The sequence below is a fragment of the Sinohyriopsis cumingii genome, chromosome 7, assembly GCF_028554795.1.
Source record: "Sinohyriopsis cumingii isolate HCF-2022 chromosome 7, ASM2855479v2, whole genome shotgun sequence".
NCBI classification, from domain to species: domain Eukaryota; kingdom Metazoa; phylum Mollusca; class Bivalvia; order Unionida; family Unionidae; genus Sinohyriopsis; species Sinohyriopsis cumingii.
In genome coordinates this window covers 76,258,984-76,279,094 of record NC_142967.1, presented here as the reverse complement: position 1 = coordinate 76,279,094, position 20,111 = coordinate 76,258,984, and the positions used below count along the sequence as shown (strand labels likewise).

At 43.0% G+C, this 20,111-nt stretch overlaps 1 protein-coding gene across 1 annotated transcript in view; it reads right to left on the bottom strand.

The window, feature by feature from the left end:
- LOC149795549 (prominin-1-like) overlaps positions 1-20,111 on the bottom strand; it is a 149,683-nt gene that overhangs the window by 107,343 nt on the left and 22,229 nt on the right. Inside the window, exon 4 of the mRNA XM_089963819.1 lies at positions 19,102-19,222. Within this exon, the coding sequence (XP_089819945.1) occupies positions 19,102-19,222 (121 nt within the window). The remainder of the gene's footprint in view (positions 1-19,101; positions 19,223-20,111) is intronic.

Genomic DNA, 20,111 nt, shown 5'->3' with positions numbered 1-20,111 from the left:
TGAATCGGGTGGTTTGAGCATTTCTTCTCATAAAGTCGATGATATCGTCTTCCAAAGGGGGCAATCCGTACGAATCGAAATATTCCACACATCCTTCTTGAGGAAAGTAAACGGATACCCAGTGGGTTCCTGGGAGATGACTGTCGTCCGTGTTGATCACGTAAGCTTGATGGTCTTTAGGTTTGCGATGAGGGAGTTCATCTTTAGCACAGACGACGGGATTCCAAGAAGCAGTGTACGAACTGTGGTTCAAAAGGTAATAAAGTTCCCAGGTATCCATTGTTTTGTGTTTTTTTTTCTTCTTCTTCACAGGTAATAATAAGTTGTCAATTCGATCCTGACTTTTTGCTTGAAAATGTCTGACGAATAAACGGTTATTCGTTCTGTTTCTTCACTCTGATTCAGGAGAGCTTCGATACGATGGATCTCTTGAGTGGTTAATGGTGGACAAGAATGTTCACGCAAGTCTTTATACCACTGGTGCAACACGTCTTCGTTCGAGATGAGACTCCAAGCTTCGTCCAGATACTCGTCCAATTTTTCTTCTTGACTTAACATTAGGCATTTATCGTGTTGAATTTGACTGGGATGATCGTTTTGACATCCATAGCAATTTTTCTTGATCAATTCCGTCATTTTGTCGACCAAGTGTTTGGCAAAACAGGAGACTAAATGGGCTTCTTGTTCTGGCCATCTCGACTTCATCATGATCACTTCTTCTTCCACAGTTTCCTCACATTTCATCTCCAAAGTTTCTTCACTAGGTAAAGAGGGATAACAGTCTTCCATGACTTCTAGTAATCTAGAATGACTTCTCTCAAACTGTTGATTTCTATGGTATTGTCAAATTCTGCATACAGGATGACGTTCACTGTGTGATCTGGAGCTGGATGTGCAAACTGAAGTTCCACACGAATCTGGCCTGATTTTATAGGGTGGAAATGTCCCTCGTCGCTGCCTTGGTCTGGAGTGAAATCGAAAGCCCACAAAGCGTAGCCTCCTGCATAATCTTCGTACGTAATGCCGTGACTGGTGTTGGTTCCTAACTGTCCGGTAGCTTCGTACAGGGACAAGTACGACCTCAAATAATTCCCGTCACCAAATTTAGGTTCTAAAGGCCGGGTACACAAGGTCTTGCCGTCGCGACTGACTTCAATCTTGGACACATTGTAATGATTAAAGAGGAAAGCATTTTCGTGGTAGGCTCCGTTGAAGGCTGAATTCTTGACGATACCAACAATCAAACGTTTGGGTAACTGTCCTTGGAACAGATGATCTTGGATCATGGATTGATGTCCAGCAGGAATGGTGAACGTTTTCACTTCCACGCGTCGGATCGGATACTTGGCCGTCGTTCTGCTCAACGTCTGACTGATATCGTTACCTACTTTAGGTAACACTTCCACACGACGCACGTAGAGTCTGGCTTCTAGGATTTTGGTTTTATAAGTGGCATCATTAGCAGCCATCAAATGGAAAGCGGCACTGCTGCGATTCAGTCTCAGGCGGACATCCACCCCGTTCAGCAAATACTTTTCTTGCAACCACATGTCCAAATGCAAGCGATCCATCAGTTCTAAACTACGACTTCCAGCAATTTTCGCTCGTCGGTCTACAAATCCCTTTGAATGTGCAGCATCCGCAGCAAGTACAATAGCGTTGAACTTATTTACTGGGTCAGGTTTCCATACCACGCAAGCATCTAGATGAGTATTCTTGGCGTTTATTCCATACGTCAAGAGATTTTCCAGGTACGCTCGATAAGGGTAAGTATCCATGCTGCTGCTGACCAGTTTGTTATTCAAGTACAAGTCCACTTCGCTGAACAAGGAATGCATGAAATTGTTGACGGGAGCTACTGCATCAGCATTGTCTATGGCATCGTTGTTCGCTTCGGTTACTTTGACTTTCAAGTACAGGTAACTGCTATTCAGATCGATGTAATCTTCGGGTTGCCCTTTGATTTCAAACTCGATGGGAGCGGAATCGGTCAAAGAGGAGATAGGAAGAAATTCCACCCATTGGGATTCTTGCATCGTCATCATGGTGGGGGGCATGGCAAACAGATCCAGTTCCGTCTTGGAACAGGCGCAAGACTCTCGGTGCATCATTTTGTTTTGTGTTTCAATAATCGAAAACGTCTAAGTCTCGAACGGTTCTTCTTTTCTTGGCCTTTCTCGCTTGAAGTCTGGTGAAAGGGTGTTTTCTTCTTCGTCGTCTCTTTCTGCCTTGTCCTTGCTGAATGCTTGACTCGGTAGCGTGCAGGGCATTTATAGGTGTGTCTCGTCGGCCTAAAATGTCTTTGCCCGTTTGCAGCAAGACATTTTTGCCTGCCCTCATGAAGGCTTCTTTAGGGTTTTGTTTGTCGATGATGACATTTTGGAGAAATTCTTTGCCTTGTGTCAGTGCCGCATCTTTCAAGGCGTGCAATCCTCGTGTCACCATCGGTTTCAAGACTGGAGCCACCGAACGAAAGGCCGATTTTAACATGTCTCCTAAACCGTGTCCTCGCTGTCGAGCCACCCCTTGGTACACTGGATACATGACTTACTTACTTACGAGTCGTGAAAGAACCGTTTTCGAAAATGGAGTTTCACCGTGACTTTTCCTTTGGTGAATGGAATATTTTGTCCCAAATCTCCTTTTATAGTAATGTTGACCGTGTCCAAATACGACTTGCTGACCGGCAAATAGTGAGGATGGACAAATTCGCGGTGGACGTGGTAAGTGTTTCCACCTTCTTCGTCAGCGATTGTGGCAGAGTCCACTTTGAAAGGAATGACACGCAGTAACGGCACGGAGGTGTGTCCCACCACGTTGTATTCCACCACATCGGAATACACAAAGATCAAATTCAGTCCTTGGTTCAGTTCTACCGGGGTACGAAAATACTTGACAAAAGTATCGTTGTCGTAAATGACGGCTTTTTGGGGTAGTGGTGTTTGTTCTACTTTCTTCCTCATCTTTATGTCACCACCCAACATGTCAAACAATTCATCATTAAAATAGAAACCCATGATTTTTTCCCCCTCAGGAAATTTCATCAGGAAGCGACGAGCTGTTTTGTGGTATTCCAGGGTGACAGCTTTGGACTTGAAAGTCTTAAAAGCTTCCCCAAACACGCCATTAAACTTGGAGGCTATGGCGCTGACCAAATGTTGACCACTAAAATAATAGCCTGAGTGAATGAACAACTCATAGTCAGTCCACTTTGGATTGAATTTGTTTTGTTTTTTATGGGGATATTTGTTATTCTCATTCATCCACTTTTGCAATGGTTCGTCATAAACTTCCACCGTAAATTTACTTTGATCGTCAATGACATTGAGGACTTGGGTCGGGTGAATCATTTCTACCAAAGCCACTTCCCAATGGGCTTCGTGATCTAAGGGGATGACCTGAGGTAATTTGGCTGTGTAACAGCACAACGTGTTATTGGGAAACACCTCCATGGAACTGTCACTGGGTAAGGTTAAGTAAAATTGGTTTTGGTGACTCATAATTCCAGAGTTCTGTGGCTGTCCGAGGGAATATTAGTGGATGTCAGAGGTGTGTCTCCGCCCAAAATGGGGTTCTGGTTGTGGTTGTTGGAGTGGTGACTGGCACTGGCACTGGACACAACGTTCCCGTTCGAGGAGAATTTCAGGGAGGGGTTGGGAAGCAGGTAACCGATGCAACTGCTCAATAAAATGGTCCACAATTGTTTGTCTCCTTGTTGCAAACTCAAATTGGCGATGGCTGCCCCGATGACACAATACACCACGAAGATTTGGCAGAAAAAGACGATTTGCGTTTTAGGCACACGTTCTCCACACCACACCCACAAGGGTTGTTTTTGTAAATCTTGCACAGAAGAACTAGGGGAAGAAGGACTGGTCGACGTAGCTGCGTCTGCTGCTGTGTGAAAGGGCATGATGGTCACTTCTTCTTTTTATAGTCGATGACTTGCGAAGCGTCGATCCAAGAATCGAAACTGGGTGGATATCCTTTCCAACGTACTTTGACTTCTTTGACACGTCGTTTGCCCACTTTACGGGTTCTGCGTTCGAGAATGCTTTCGATGTCGTACACGTCGTCTTCTTTTTTGGTGACACGTTGTAACTCGGGCAAATAAAACGTTCCTTTGAGTACTTCTCCGTTCATGTCTTCCAATTTATAGACGGCAGGATGACGGCCATGCACTCGTCCAGTGACGCGAAACAATTCGGTCGTCCAGTTAGGTAAGTAACCTTTGTCGAAAGTGCGTTTGGTTTTGCCAATGCGCACCCAATCTCCTACGGTCAACTCTCCACTTTTCTTGGGGACAGCCCTCGTCGGGGACGTACCGAACAGGCGCTCGAACACCAGCACTTCGTTGTCGGGAGTCACGTCTTGCGGGGCACGTCCGATGCTTCGATGGTAAGATTGGTTGTACGCTTGCACCAGGTGCGGTAAGATGTCGATGTACTTCAGAGTGTGGTGATGCGTAAAATATTTCCACATGCGTTCTTTCAAAGTGCGTTGAAAACGTTCCACGATGCTGGCTTTGGTTTCGGGATTCTCGGTGGTAAAAAAATGAATGTCACGTTTCTTTAATTCTTTTTGGAAAGCTTGGTTCAGAAATTCGGTGCCTTTGTCCGTTTGCCATCGAAGAGGGCGACGACCGCTTTGTTTCAACACCCGTTGCAGGGCTCGCACTAACTCGCTGCTGGATTTGGAAGTCAAGGGTACGACCCAGGCAAATTTGGAAAAGACGTCGATGACACAAAACAAATATTTGTAACCACGATTGTAGCTGGCCAAATGAGAGACATCGGCTAAATCGGCTTGCCATTGATGATCGATGCCTTCCACTCGGGTGCGACTTCTGACAAACTTGCGTCGAATGGGTTTGTGTAAAGTGTAGGTAGCTTGTTCTTGTAACCATCGTTGCACTTGAGGTAAACGGAGACTTTTCAGTCGAGTTTTGGCAGCACGATACAATTTTTGAACTCCTGCGTAACCTGCAGGATGGGAGGGATCGTAGTAAATGCTAGCTAAGACTTTTTCCATTTTTTGTGTGGATTGGTGTCTTAATAAGGCACCCACTCTTGGAAGAGGCTACTCTTTTTCTCTTGGGGTATTTTCTTGGATTGCAAGGCTTTGCGTGTGCGACCGGCAATAGGTGTCGAAGAGGAGGAGGATGTCTGAGCAGGGGATATCGGTTCTTGTTTCACTTCTGTTTTCACTTCTGTCTTCACTTTCTTTTTCTCTTGTGAGGAAGAAGGGGTGGCCATCATCTTTTTAATCCATCCAATTCTGGAGGTAGGTGGTGTTGTTAACTTGCGTACTTTTTCTGGTGGAGTTTGAAATCCTTCTTCTTCTTCTTTTCCTTTTTCTGTCTTGGTCACGGGTACTGGTGGTACTGGTACTGGTACTGGTGATGGTGCTGGACTTTTCATCAAGGTCTTAAAATCTTTCAAAGTGGGTAGAGCTGTTTCGTCTAAAGCTTTCTGGTGAAAGAGTTGCAGTCGTTGCAAGAGTTGACCGTACTTTTGCGATTTTTCTGTTTCGGACAAATCTTGGCGATCCATCAAGGACTGCAATTCGTGTTGTAACTGGGACATCTCGCTCAAATTGGGATTGGGAGGTAAATGCGGGGTGCGTTGTTCTTGCCACCGATGGTATTCCATCCATCGTTTGTAAGGCACTAAAGCTAGTTTTCGTCCTTCCATGGGGTTGTCAGGGGTGAATTCTGAGATCTTGGGACTTCTGAAGGCCTTTTTATCTTGCTCCCATCAGTCCTCCCAACATGGTTCCCAAGACTCCTTTCAGTATGGGGCCTAACAAGAGAGGTAAAATGCCTCCACGTTGGACCAACATCTTCTTTTTTTGACGAATGGGAATTTTCTTTTGAACCATTTTCCGAAGAACGTGACGATGTTTGCCTAAGCATTGTTTCTGGTGTTTGGACAAAGGGATCGTGCCTTTCAAAACGTTCAAACAACATTCGCACACGGTATCGATGACCTCTTTGGAGGCCGTTTGAATGAGTTTTTTTCGTAGGGGTGGAGAAGCTTTGGACAGGACAGATAACAGGTCCCCATGTTTGGCTAAACGTGGTGGTAGTCCTTTTCTTTTCTTTCCTTGGGGTTTTCTGGAGGGTGACATCTTTGAGTCTTTAGGAGCACCTAAAAACACTGATACCCTACTCGGTCACAGGTCTTTTTTATACTGGAACGCGTCGCCACTGATTGTCTTTACGTTTTATCAGTTTGAGGACAGGCATGACACGTCGTGCAGGGGTACGTAACGGACTAAATCGAGCCAGTTCTTGCTTGGACAAATCCAGTAAACTTTGTAACATGCCCGATCTTTCTTGAACTTTGATTTTGGGAGAAGGTACTTTGTGAGCAGCAGCCACTGCCGCTAAATTGGAAGGTCCTGCCACTGGGGAAGTTCTTTTGGGGGTCATCAACGGAGAAGTTCTTGGTGTAATCAACGTCTCCAAGTACTCTTCAGTTCCTGGTGACATCAACGGAGAAGTGGACAAACGTGAGGCTGCCGGAGACGTTGTGGCAGGTCGTGGCTTGCGAGTGTAAGGTTGCGTCCTGGCCGAAGTGCCTCTCTTGCGACTAGTTTTCTTCTGTGGACTTTTCTTTTTTTGAGGACTTTTTCTCTGTTTCTTTTTCTTGGGGCTTCTTTTCTTTTTCCGGGGTGATGGTGGTGGTGTCTGGTAAGAGGAGGGTCCCGCCACTGGAGAAGTTCTTCTTGGGGACTTGGTCTTTTTCTTTTTCTTCTTGGGGCTTCGTTGGACTTTTGTCTTAGGGATAACTTTGGGGGCATTAGGATCCCATCTTAAGAGTGAGCGAATGATGACCCCTCCTAGAGTACCGCTCCCTCCAGGTTTCAAAATGATTTGTTTTTTGGTTTGAGTGTCGATGCGGGGATCAGCCAGTTGGACCAAAGCGACTTTGTTTCGATCGAAAAAGCGTTGGGTTTGATGAGGAATCTGAATGATTCCTTGGAGTAATTGACGTGCCGTCACCGTGAACCATCGTAAGACTTCTTTGAGACTAGCTTCTAAGACACGGGCTCGTGTTTGTGGATCTTTTTCTCGACTGATGCCATACAAGGCACGAATCAATTTGACGGGAAGATGCGACTGAAGGGACGTCATGTTCACACTGTGTGAGACAGACGAAAAAGGGTCTGAGGTTTTTATAGATTTTTTTCATGGGAGGAGTGAAATGAAGTCGAGGACGGAGACGTGTACAGGACAGGCCCTCCGTCTTGGCACCAGTGGTGAAACAAGTGGGTACGAAATCGCAAATCCTCGGGGGTCGTAGGTTTCAAATCGACGAGTAAATAGGCGTGTGGAGTTTGAGTGGCATCGTCGTACGCCTGAGTCAGCCAAGGCGTTCCTAACTGTTTGGCTAAGACTTGCACTTGCGATTTATCTCGAGGGCTTTTAAACAAGACCACGTAATGCGCATTGAGACTGATGGTGCGATGGGCTTTACTTTGTTGAAACAAATTTTGGGTGATGTAAACGACACTGGCATTACGGTGATGCCCTTTGCGCGTGAACCACAATTTAATTTCTTCTTCGTCTTCTCCTAACATGTCGTCGAAAATGACCAAATGGGTTAGACGGGAGTCAGAGACGATGCCATCGTCTTCTTTAGGAATGCCTTCCACAAACACGATGGAATCGCCTTGACTTTCACGCAAGAGGCTGTACGCCGATTGCCACTCTTTGTAACACCACACGATCCGTTGAGGGGGCCGATCGATCAAATGATGTTTATGTTCGATCAAACGTTTGACGAATTCGGTTTTGCCTGAACCGCTAGGTCCAGCAATGAGCATGTTAAAGGGATGGCGAAGATACAAAGCCTCCCAACTGGCACGATCTAAGTGTTCGTCGATGACTTTGACAGTAGAGGAAGAGGGAGCAGAGACAGCAGAGGTAGCCATGGTATGAGAAATGTCACTTGTGACACGAAAAAACAAACAAGACAAGAGTTTATATACTTTTTCAGAACACGTTTATTGAATGTTTCAAATATGAACACGAAAGAGAAAAATACATACAACCCAAATAGTGATGTACAGGAATATAAAACACAGCAAAGCGATCAAAGTGGAATATAAACAAGTGTCTGTACAACATGTTTTGGGTAACCAAGATGTCCTAGGGACAGTGTGTAATGTTCTTACAGTCTCTACATGAGGTATTGTCACACAAGTGTCCTCCCGGAATGACCTTTCAGGCATGTCCATGACAGTCCTGTCCTGAAGCGAGTGGTTGTTCTCGGTGACAGGTTCTTCTGGCACCGTCACTAACACAGGTTGAAAAGTAACTTTTTTCCTTGAACAACTCTTGTGCATACTGGGCCACTTCTTGGGTCCAAGCTTCAAAACCCCCTTTTTTCCAATCACGAACATCTGTCCAATGGGGATGTAAGTCACAAGCTACACACACATCGTCATACACGTCTTGGGTAGCTAAAAGTTGACGAATCTTTTTTTCCTGTTGAGGTCGAGAAGTATCCAGATGAAAACGCAAGGCTTTGAACAAAAGGAGTTTTTCGTGACCATTTAAGGCCATGGAGGTGGTAAGTACTGATCGTAAAGAGTCCACAAAGAATCGGCTGGTAAACGAAATCCCAGAAAACAAGTCACTAAGACACACACAAATTGTCGTTCAAAATTGAATGGATATAGTTCTTGTAATAATTGATGGTAATGATCCACGGTTTGAATATGGTCATTGAGTTCCTTCCACGGAATCTGTTGGATGACATGTGACATAAACCGTGGCATGGCAGCCTGTTTTTATATTCTCTTTTTTTCGGATGCAATAGACGTACTTTCTAGCCAGAGATCTTCGTTCTCCAGTAGGGAATCTAAATCTTGCATACTGTAACCGAAACGTCAAAGTTCGTTTAGGTGTTTCCTCTTCCTCTAAGTAGATTCCACGTAAAATATGTTGGTAATCCTTTAACTTGTCTTCCTCAATGTATTGCTGTAGGTGAATCTCGAAGTAACCATAATCATGAACATGTCGATCATTAGCGACCTCAAAGTTTTGAACAAGGTCTGACCATTGAAAGAATTTCTGACGAATCAGTTCTCTTATACCATTCAGGTACCAGTGGTTAAAGATCTGGTGACGTATCGGATGCAATTGTTCTTTACGTTTCACTTGTATTTTCACCAGCTCTCGGTAAATGCGTTCTCTCAACTCCACAGGCAAAGCACGAATGTTCTCTAGCAAAGTATCCATGAATAGGTCATACTAAATCCTCTTTGGTCTGACACAAGAAATGTACTCTTTGCACAAACATGGTTTCACTTCAGTGTCGAATTTAAATCGTTGAGTCACTAATCTACACATTACAATTCGTTCAGAAGTTTCCTCTTTCACCAAGTTGACATTGTGTTCAAGATGTTGGTAATTCGTTAACTCTTCCTCTGGAATTCGATGCAGTACGTTTACAATGTAGTAGATAAAATCGTCAATACCAAACCATTCCTTTTTATAACCAGGAGGTCGTTGATCAATGTCTGTCCAATGGAACACTTTCAATTGAATCAGTCCTTGTATAGCCTTCAGGTACCAGTGGTTCAAACACCAGTGACGTAACGGATGCAATTGTTCTTTACGTTTCACTTGTATTTTGACCAGCTCTCGGTAAATGCGTTCTCTCAACTCCACAGGCAAAGCACGAATGTTCTCTTGTAAAGTATCCATGAACAAATGATTATGGTAAGAAGTTACTTCAATGTCTCGGTCCCACTAAGGGTAAGTAATGACAATTCGGTGACCATCGAGCATGTTCAACGTAGGCCGAATCTTGCGGTTCCCAGTGGTGAAGTGACACACCACAACTGAAGCACTTGACTTTATCTCCTTCGCCCAAGTAGAAAAATCCGGCTCTGGCTAATTCTTCGGGGGTCGGTCCTCCCAGATACTTTGGCCATTTTCCTTTGAACGATTGAAGACGATTTTCAAAGTCGCAGTATTCCGACGAACGCACAGGAAACGAATATTCGTTTTTCACAGGTTCGTTTCGATGAGGGTTGAGTGAAATGGGCAGGAGTTTGCTCAGGGCTGGATGACATCCGTAGGGAGGTAAACGTGAAGGTCGACATTCCCCTTTAAAACGAAACCCAGTAAAATGTCCAAGAGGACGAACGGCATCGCTTTCGCATCCCTCAGGTTTGACACGCACAGCATCACTTTCCATGACAGGGGTAGTGAGAACAAAGTTCCCATGATGCTTTACGGCATCACTCAGGTCACAACGTACAGCATCGGTCCCATCGCAAGGCTCACAATCGCACTCGTCTTCAAACTCCGTTACGCAATTACAATGGTAACCACATGGACAATCGCAGTTTCCTTCCGGACATTTTCCGTCGCAATGCATGGGTCTTATCCATCCAGTATTAGTCACACTAGAGGAAGATACAACTTTTTTACAATCCCCAAACTGGAACGATGTCTTTTTCAAAGTATTCATCTTGTTCGCTCGGTCTTGGTAGTCACAATGAACTATCGATCTTGACCATAGCCCTTTTTTATACTAGTCGCAATGCAGTCTCCAGCTTGTACATCTTTCCTTTTTTACGTTTTTTATGTCTTGTTCTGGAAGGTACCGTCTCTAAGGTACCGTCAACATTGTACCGTAGTGTGATGGGTGGAAAGGCCATAGAAAGGTAAGGGCAGTGCGGAGACCATCGAGTATGTTCCAGAATAGCTGAATCTTTATAGATACATAGATCCATTCGTAACTTCAGTCCGCAAGCAAAACACTGTACCTCGTATCCCAATCCTGACTCAGGTCCCAAGTAGACAAATCCTGTTCTAGCTAAAACATGCGAAGAAGGTAATCCTTCCCTATCCGTAGGCCATTTCTGAAACGTGTCCAATCGACGGGCACAATCACAATAGTCAGGTAAGAAGACTGGAAAATGGTAGGGTTTGAACTTGGAGTTCTCATCGGGTTTCTCACTCGATTCTTGCTGTGGCGAAGTCATCTTTCTGGTGGGTGGCTATCCTCTTACAACCAATGTTTTATACCGACGTGTCCATACGGTAAGGTGAAATGATTGGGAAGTCGAACTCGCTTCTGGTACACGATTTGATAAACTTTTTCCAAAGGTCGACTGACGATGTGGTGAGTGGGTAAACGTACAATCTTGTTCGGTTGGTGAGTGGTCACTTTAAAGTTTCCATCCTCTCCCGATTGCAAGGCTTCTTTCAATACCCCAAAGTTCACCACACGACTGGTACGATAATTCAGAGTCAGTCCTTTCACTTTGCACGTCGTGTGCACTTCTCCTTGTTTGTCCCGGTATTCGTAGCCGTAATTTTTGGGACCGCCACTGACGAAACTTAGAATCTTGTCGTCGGGATGCTCGTCTGTCCAGGCTCCTAAACGGTCTCCTTCGATGTTAGGGTGATGTTGAATCGGGTGATGGATGTAAATGCAACTGTCCGTGTCAAAGTACAGGACGCGTTCTTCTAACAGTTCTAAAGCTTCGTACAATTTTAAGCGAGCATGGGCTGTCACGTAAGCCGCAATGATGACATTTCCAAAAGGGTCGTCTTGCACAAAGTCCAGATCTTCTTCGTAATTGACCAAGATCAAATTCTCTCGAACGACGTCCACGTGTTTCATGTATTTGGTTTTGTCGTGAATCATCTGGAAGTAGCGGGAAGGTTCTGTCAAATATTCCGTCTTGGGTAAACACGGTCGTTGTGCCATTTTACCCCACAAGCAATTTAACATCACTTTGGCAAACGATCGCCTGCCTTCGTTTTTCTCGATGTGGTCTAAAGTGATGCCCTCTTGTTCGTAGTATTTCTCTTTGAATTTTATTTGGTCTTCGGGAGTGTGACACCAGGAAGGATAGCCGCTGGCTTCTTGCTTCAGTTTCAAAAAGGCATCCACGTAGTCTGCGAAAATGCCTTTCTGAGTAGGGTCACCCTTGTGGTATTGTTGTGTCTTGGGAAAGTGGCAAATTTCGTACACTTCTAACAGTTGGTATCCCATGTCCATAGCTTTGAACAATTCTACGCTGACCCAGGTTCCCGTCAAGGCCCGTTCTTCCTGGGTGTGCTGACAAGGCTGGTCTTGGTTGCACGTTTCGGCACAAGTACGGCACAAGGGAAACATCAGTTTGCCTTGACAATGGTGAGGTAAGACGGGATGGTAGAGGTTCGTGGGAGGCAAAACTTTGCACTTGATCAAGCCTTCGTATTGTCGAATGTTGACCAGGTCGATGTGTTCCGTCAGCAATCGCGGGTGCCCTGTAGGAAAGTGACAATATTTGCACACGTAGGGATACAGCGAACACACATCCAAGTATTTGATTTCTTCTCCTTTCTCTTCGTCGGCTTGGTACAGCAAACAGGTGGCATTGGTCCTTCCTCCGTACAAACTATCCCTCGGGTTCAGGGGGTCCATCAGCTTGTAACTTTCCACGACACGTTTAAACTCGGGATCGATTTTCAAACGGTGATCGTATTCGTGTTCCCACATTTCCACCACTTGGTATCCTTGCTGTTCTAACTTCAAGCGTCGCTGACAAGTGTCCTGGTACAGGTCTTCCATGGTCCGTTGTAAAAACTGATTTTTAGTGTCACGGTCAGGGTAGCAGACGGGACATCCGTGAAATAAGCAACCGTTAAACTCGTACACGATCTTGGGGTTTTCTAAGTCCCAGCCATCTACCGAATATGTTCCGATGGTCTTTTCGCCCCCTCCGTTGCGGGCATGCTGAATCCACTTGTCTTCCTTGTCGCACAAGTAATGTAACCAGCGTAGGGCTTTGACCGAGTATTGACGTTTGACAAAGTGGGTCGTTTGAGGACTGATGACAGCCACGGTGTTTTCAGGCATGAATCGTTGTCGATACACTAAGGAACACGCTTTGGCAATGGTGCAAGCTTCTTTCAAAGGATCGACCCCTCCGTGTTCCATGAACAGTTCTCGAAATTTTCCACAGCAACGTCGTAAAATGTCCACGTCGGAACGACAATACTTTAGCATTTCTTCCTGAAAGTCGAAAGGGTCCGAGGCGTGAGCCTGGTACCAAGCGTAGAAAGCTTCTCGTTGTTCGGTACGCATGTTGTCGGGGTCGTAATAGTGAGCCTCAGGTAAATGGGGTAGAACGACGTGTTGATTGGCTTCCGTATTGAAAAAGTGTGGAAAGTACCCTTTAGCCATTTCTGTCATTCCAAACGTTTTAGGCATTCGACTCAAAGGCATGGCCAAATAGCTCATCGAATCTTTAAACTGTACTTGTCCCACTTGCATGAAAATGATTTTGGCTCCGTTCAAAGTCACTTTAGGACGTTCGGTGCCTTGTTCCGTATAGTACCTCAAAAGAAACTGTCCATCGTATCCGGAGAAATTGTGAGCCATCACTGTGGCATGGCGATGACAATCTCGGTAACGTTCGATGTCCTCTTGGCTCCACGTCTTGTCGATGGGGTCTAAGACCCATTGGGCAAAATCGGCTAACGTGTTGGGTCCCCGAAAGATTTTTTCACGCCCTCCGGGTATCTTGCTGCAGTGAGGGCAATGACTGAAGATAGGTTCTTGAATGCACTTCTCGCACGCTCGATGAGCCACGCAGAAATTAGGAATGTGAATGCCGGTTTCTTGCATGCATTCGAAATCGAAAAAGATGAAATTGCCTTTCTTCTTGTGACCGTCCTCTTTCTCTGGTGGGGGTTGGTATTTTTGCACGTAACATTGGTGTTCCAAGTCCACGATGTGGTGACAAATGTGACATTTTTTCTTTCCTGAACATACGTGTGCCTTGACACTATTGGTACGTATGCCTTGTCCACACGTAGAGCACAATCTCAGCAGTTGACAAGCGCATTTCTTCTGTGAACCTTGCGTTTTCAGATGTTGTTGGTAACAGGTAGGGCTGACAAACGTGCGCAGACAAGTGAAACAAGGCACTGGTTCTTCGCTCAGACAGGGTGAAGAGGCCAAACATCCTGTGCATTTCGATCCACAATGCTTGTGTTGCTCTCGATTGTTATAACCATGGTCACATTTCTCACAGTAATAACCGTATTTCAGGAATCCGGTGATACTGGTAATGGTATCGAAATGTTCATCGTGATAATAGACATGAATGTATTTTCCGTCCTTAAAGTCTTGGCCTCGAAACAACAAAGGTCCGCGCACTTCTTGAGGGTGCACTTTCAAGGTGTAGCGTGGAGCTAGGGCATCTTGCAATTTTTGCATCTCAGGAATGCCACAGGGTGTGTCTTTGGACAGGCCAGCTTGTTGCAACAGGAGTTCTGCTTCGTTTCGTTGCTTGGCTCGATGGGAACGTTGAATAGTGTTCCAGGTTCTTTTCCATTCTACCGTGTCGTTCTTGTCGGCATAGGTTCGTCCCACCACGATGGCACGGGCTAAACACATCTGGTCATGAGAGTTATTAATTCGGACGAGACTCTTTTTGGTGTTGCGAAGGTCGTCCACCAATAACATCTTTTTGCGTCCTGTCCCTTGAGGAGGAGAGACGTGGGTCATGTCCAGTGGGGCTTTACCATCGGTGATGTCAAACTGATCATTAGATTGTTGTACGTGTTGAATCTTGTCCATGACTTTGGAAGCAGTCAATTCTGCAGGGGTGCTAAACTCGATCCAAACAGGGGATTTCAAACCGTCGTGTTGTATGGAAAGTCTCAAACGATCGTCTTCTTTGGGTTGACATTGTCGCTTGAGTGCAGTGAGCAAAGAATTCCACACCTCAGTGATGAACACTTCTGCTTTCTCTAACGGCACTTCAGCCTTGAAATCTTTAAACTTCACCGTGTATTTGTAAGCCGTGGTTCTAAATTTTCTAGAGGAGCGCTTTTCCGTCTCTCGAATGGAATAGTACTTTTCAGGGTTGACTAAGGGTGGTGAACTTGTTTTAGAGGGTTCGGATTCTGGTTCACTCATGTCCTCTTCAAAATCACTGGCATGAATTTGTGCCAAGATTTCAGCCCTGGTACGAGGCGATAGATCACGTTTCTGCCTCTTACTTTCTTCTTCTTTCTTCTCGAATGAATGGGATCGTTTCATCTTGAAAGCAAAAAGTCAAATGACTCAAGTTCAAACACCATAAACTACTTTATAGTCATAGCAGACCAGCGTATATAAAAGGGTGTGTGTCTTGTCCTTTCACTATTCATTTCACTCTCAAGCCGAACACAACGATGGAAGAGACTGACCAGATGGAACGTTTCGTCAGAGCTTTGCGAGGGGTCATTAGAAAATTCTCTTCAGACCAGCCTACGGACTACTCTCCTTCCTTTAGAGATAAAAGTCAAGATACTTGCTATATCTGTCAGAAGAAAGGGCATTGGTCTTCAGAGTGTCCAGACCGTCAAAAAAGAAAAAAAACAGGGGATAAAAAAGACAAAAGTCAAGATACCTGTTATTATTGTAAAGAAAAAGGACATTGGTCTCCAGATTGCCCAAAAAAGAAACAAGAGGAGTCAGAAGAAAAGAGGAATTCTTCAGAAGAAGAGAGGGATTCTTCAGAGGAAGAGAGGGATTCTTCTGAGGAAGAAAGAAGACAGGTGAAGAAAAAGAAAGAGGAGAAAAAAAGAAGAAGGGAAGAAAGCGAGGAGGAAGAAGAGGAAAAGAGTGTGACGGTGAAGAAATTCAAAAAACAGAGAGACTAAAAAGGAGAAAAGAAGAAATCAATGAACTTTTTATTAAAGTGATGTGTTGTGAATTGTGAATTGGATTGTAAAAAAATGGAGAAAAGAATAAATGAATGATATAAGGTAAGAGTCTTTGAGTTTTGATTTTAAAATAAGAAGCTACACTCACGCACTCATACACAGACACGTACTATAAGGGTAACATGGGTGAGTTTTTCTGAGTTATTGGCAAATTGAAATTGTATTTCTTTTCGAGAAATGTGGGTGGCCCTGAAAAGGGCCTTTTTTTCATGGTGTAGGGGTGAGTTTAAGCAATCAATTTTAACTGCCTTAAGCCTTTGCCACGACCAAGGCCTACTTCTGGACTGCGTAATGTTGATGATGATGATAATGATTGGGTTGAAATCACTAAGGGTGGTACGGTAGGCTTAGTCACAGGGTTGACGTGTTTAGCTCGGGAAGGTCGTATTCTCTTCGGTCGTGATAAAGAAGTCTGATACATTTGTTTCAGACTTCTTAACTCCGCTAAAATGTCCAACAGTACCGTGACCGTTTGATTTTCACCCTCTTGTTTCTTTGCTGCTACTTCTTCTTGCTGTTGTTTTTTTCTTACCTCTTCTTCTTGTTGCTGTTGCTGTAGGAGAAAAGCCTGTTCCGCTTCCTTTTGTCGTTGTATAAATTTCTCCAATTCTTCTTTCTGTCTCTGTCTAAAATTCTCCACTTGCGGTAATGAAGAAGGTAACGAAGGTTCAGGAACAAATTCTTGCGAGGAGAGAAAATCCACAAAATCCCAATTCACCTCTTCTGAAAGTAAGTCCGAGTTCCCTTGGGCAGTCTCCCCTGTTGGTGCACCCCAATGGATCGTTTTCTGAGTTTCCGTCATGTTGAATCACTGTCGCATAGACTGAATGCACACAAGCGCTAGCGAATCTATATTGACTACGTGACGTCACAGACTGCTCTCTTCGGATTGGATGAGAGCTGACTGAATTCTGTAACGCGTGTTCGGATTGGTGAATGAACTCAATCCGTTTCAATCCTTTCTGTACCTATAAATAAGCGCCGTTCAATGCATTGATTCACCTGTTCTCATCGCTTCAAGATGTGGACTACAGTTGAGTCATCCACCCTTGTGTCTTCCATGATGTTTCGGACAGACTTGCTCATGTATGTCCGATCCAAGTGGACCGTTGTCCACAGGACAAACACCAGCCTGTGGATACGTAGGATCTACGTCGAAAGACAAGGATGCCTGAAAAGAGTGCTGATGTACGGACCAACAGTAAGACGCAGCCTAAGGACAAGAAGAAGACCAATGCGGTGCCATTTATGTTAATGAATACATTAACATAAAACCCAAAGGCCCTTTTCAGGGCCAGCCATATTTCTCGAAAAGAGATAGTCTTTGAATTGCCTACCCCTTTTTTAAATTTAAATTTAAATTTAAATTTAAAAAAATTTAAATTTAAATTTAAAAAAAACTTTTTTTTAAAAAAAAAATCCCATGTTAAATTCCCCTTGTACGTAAAGTGTCCCACGATTTATTCCCATGTTAAATTCCCCTTGTACGTATAGTATCCCACGATTTATTCCCATGTTAAATTCCCCTTGTACGTATAGTATCCCACGATTTTATTCCCATGCTAATTCCCCTTGTACGTAAAGTGTCCCACGATTTTTCTCCATGTTAAATTTCCATTGTACGTAAAGTGTCCCAAGGGTGTTTTTAATGCTAATTCCCATTGTACGTAAAGTGTCCCCATATACTACTTATGTATTTGTTTATACATACAAGATATTAGTACATAAAGAAAGACTCTAGTCTTGGCTTTTCGTAATCTGTTTCGCTGTACTCCTAGACATGTTCGTCAGCATCACGTTGTTCTCTGACCATCTTTGATCAGCTTGTAGTTTTTATTTGTTTCAAAGTGTGTACGTGGCATCATAATTATTCCACATCTTATTCAAAATATCGCTGATTGTCACAGTGAAATTATAGCATTTATCTTAGATATCAAATTAGTTGCTGCATTATCGTTCGATTCTGTGGAGTATATGTTGAAATAGTAGCGGGAATATTATCACGTAATGCAAACGTATGCTCTCTGCATCTAGTCTTTGAAATGGTTCACAACAATGTCTACAACAAAATATTTTTGTACAAAGTAAATAGTGTTATCTGCAACTACATTTGATCTAAAATAATAAACAGTATTACTAATCATTCAGAACATTGCCTATAGCAAAATCTTTGTTTAGTAAAATATTTCCATGCTGCAACCTGACGCAAATGAGTTGTCATTCAAACCTGGTATAAATGAAATTCTTCGCTGGCTAGTACGCTGAAGTACCTAAAGGAAATCATAACAGATGACAGTGTATTTAACCGTTTGCAATCGGAGTGCCTTATTAATTTAAAGGAAATTATAGCAGATGACACTGTATTTAACTGTAAGCACTGGGAGCGCCTTAAAGTTCTAAATGATGTCCTTGGAGATGATACTGTATTTAGTTGTATGCACACGGCGTGCCTTATGATTTTAAAGGAAATCCAAGGAGACGAAACTGTTTGGAATTTTATGCAGTATTAGTGCCTTATGATTCTAAAGGAAATCCAAGCAGGCGACACCCTACTTAGATGTATGCAGTGAGTCCCTAAGAGATAACAAAGGTGGTGCGGTCCTTGGCCCAACGAAAATGTTCCCATGCGGTTTAAGTTTGGGACCCCTGTTGTAAATGAAGTTATAGCCGAAGACACTGTCTTTAATTGAATGTATTGTGAGTGCCTTATGATTCTAAGTATAATCCTGTATTGTGAGTGCCTTATGATTCTAAGTATAATCCAAGCAGACGACACTGTATTAAATTGTATACAGTCGGAGTTCCTTATGATTCGAAAAAAGAATCCGAGTAGTCCAGACATCTTGTCCTATTCCTACACGAGATGGTAAGAGAAAATCAACTGAGGATATCATATATGTTGTCGTATCACTACATAGCTAAACACATGCCGGTATGACATGACACGTACCACGTAACGTGATATAATCGAATAATAATTAGTTAATCCAATAGCAATTAACCAAACACTTGCAATATCCTGAGTATTCCTTGCCTTAAGAAATAACAGAAGGTGTATTTTACGACAATAATCCATGATATCATTCCGTCTCCAAAATACTGTACATTATGATGTACATTATGACCCTACACCTAGTAGGGTCTCACTGGATTATTATAGCATTTAATTCTGATTATACATGTTCGGGTATCAATATACGAGAACGTTAAATCAAATAAATGTTGTTGACTAGGTTTCACACCATCGATACTATTGTTGGCTCTATATTAATAGTAATTTAAATTCTTTCAAGTGATCATGATAATAAATTGTATTAAATGCTCAAAATAAATTAATGCATAAAGAAGAAAATGACAGTTCCTACTTCTTCAGTTAGGTTGAGGAAGATATTTATGTCATCCAGATTGTTCACCACTGTTGACTTGATCTCCTCCAAGCCTGACGTCATTCTGTCGTTGGAGACATATGTACAAATATTCCCAGCCCTAATATATTAACAAAGAAAATAATGCAATAGGCTGATAGTTCGAATGATATGACAAAGAAGATATTTAATGACAGAAGCAACACGTCATTGTTACTTTAATTTGCTTTATGTATGTGTGGTAGTGTAAAGCAGAGATGTAAGCATACCACAATAAAAATGCATTAAAGCAATCTTCCAATAGAATATTAAAAATATAGACATAATGTGTGAATCTATCCAAAATTATATCACATATGTGCAGTAAATGTAGAAGAAAATTGCCATATATATATATATATATATATATATATATATATATATATATAGAGAGAGAGAGAGAGAGAGAGAGAGAGAGAGAGAGAAAATAATGCAGATAATATGGCGAATAACATGCCTTTCAAGTGCACTCGATCCAACAAAGGGTTCCGTGTGACAGGGATTGATTAAGATAAAGTGACAACGAACAGTGCAAAACTTGTATTTAACTAGACCGAGCGCTTTCAACCCTAAATGAGTCTTTTTCAAAGGCAAATGCAAAACAGAGACAAGATAGATAACTAGTGTAGGTCCAGCAGCATAAGTAATTGTTACTGCTGGTTCGCATACAGACTTGCTCACGCTTCCGTTCTAGCTATCTAGCTATTTCCTTTTTTAACCATTTTCTTTAGCTTAGATCCTGAATAGTACTACTTTTGTGTTGTTTTCCCATTTGCTGTCCAGTGACAATGATCTTGTTTCTATGAAGAGTTTGTCATTTTCAATATTGTGTCATTACACACACACACACACACACACACACACACACACACACACATATATATATATATATATATATATATATATATATATATATATATATATATATATATATATATATATATATATATATATATATATATATATATTCC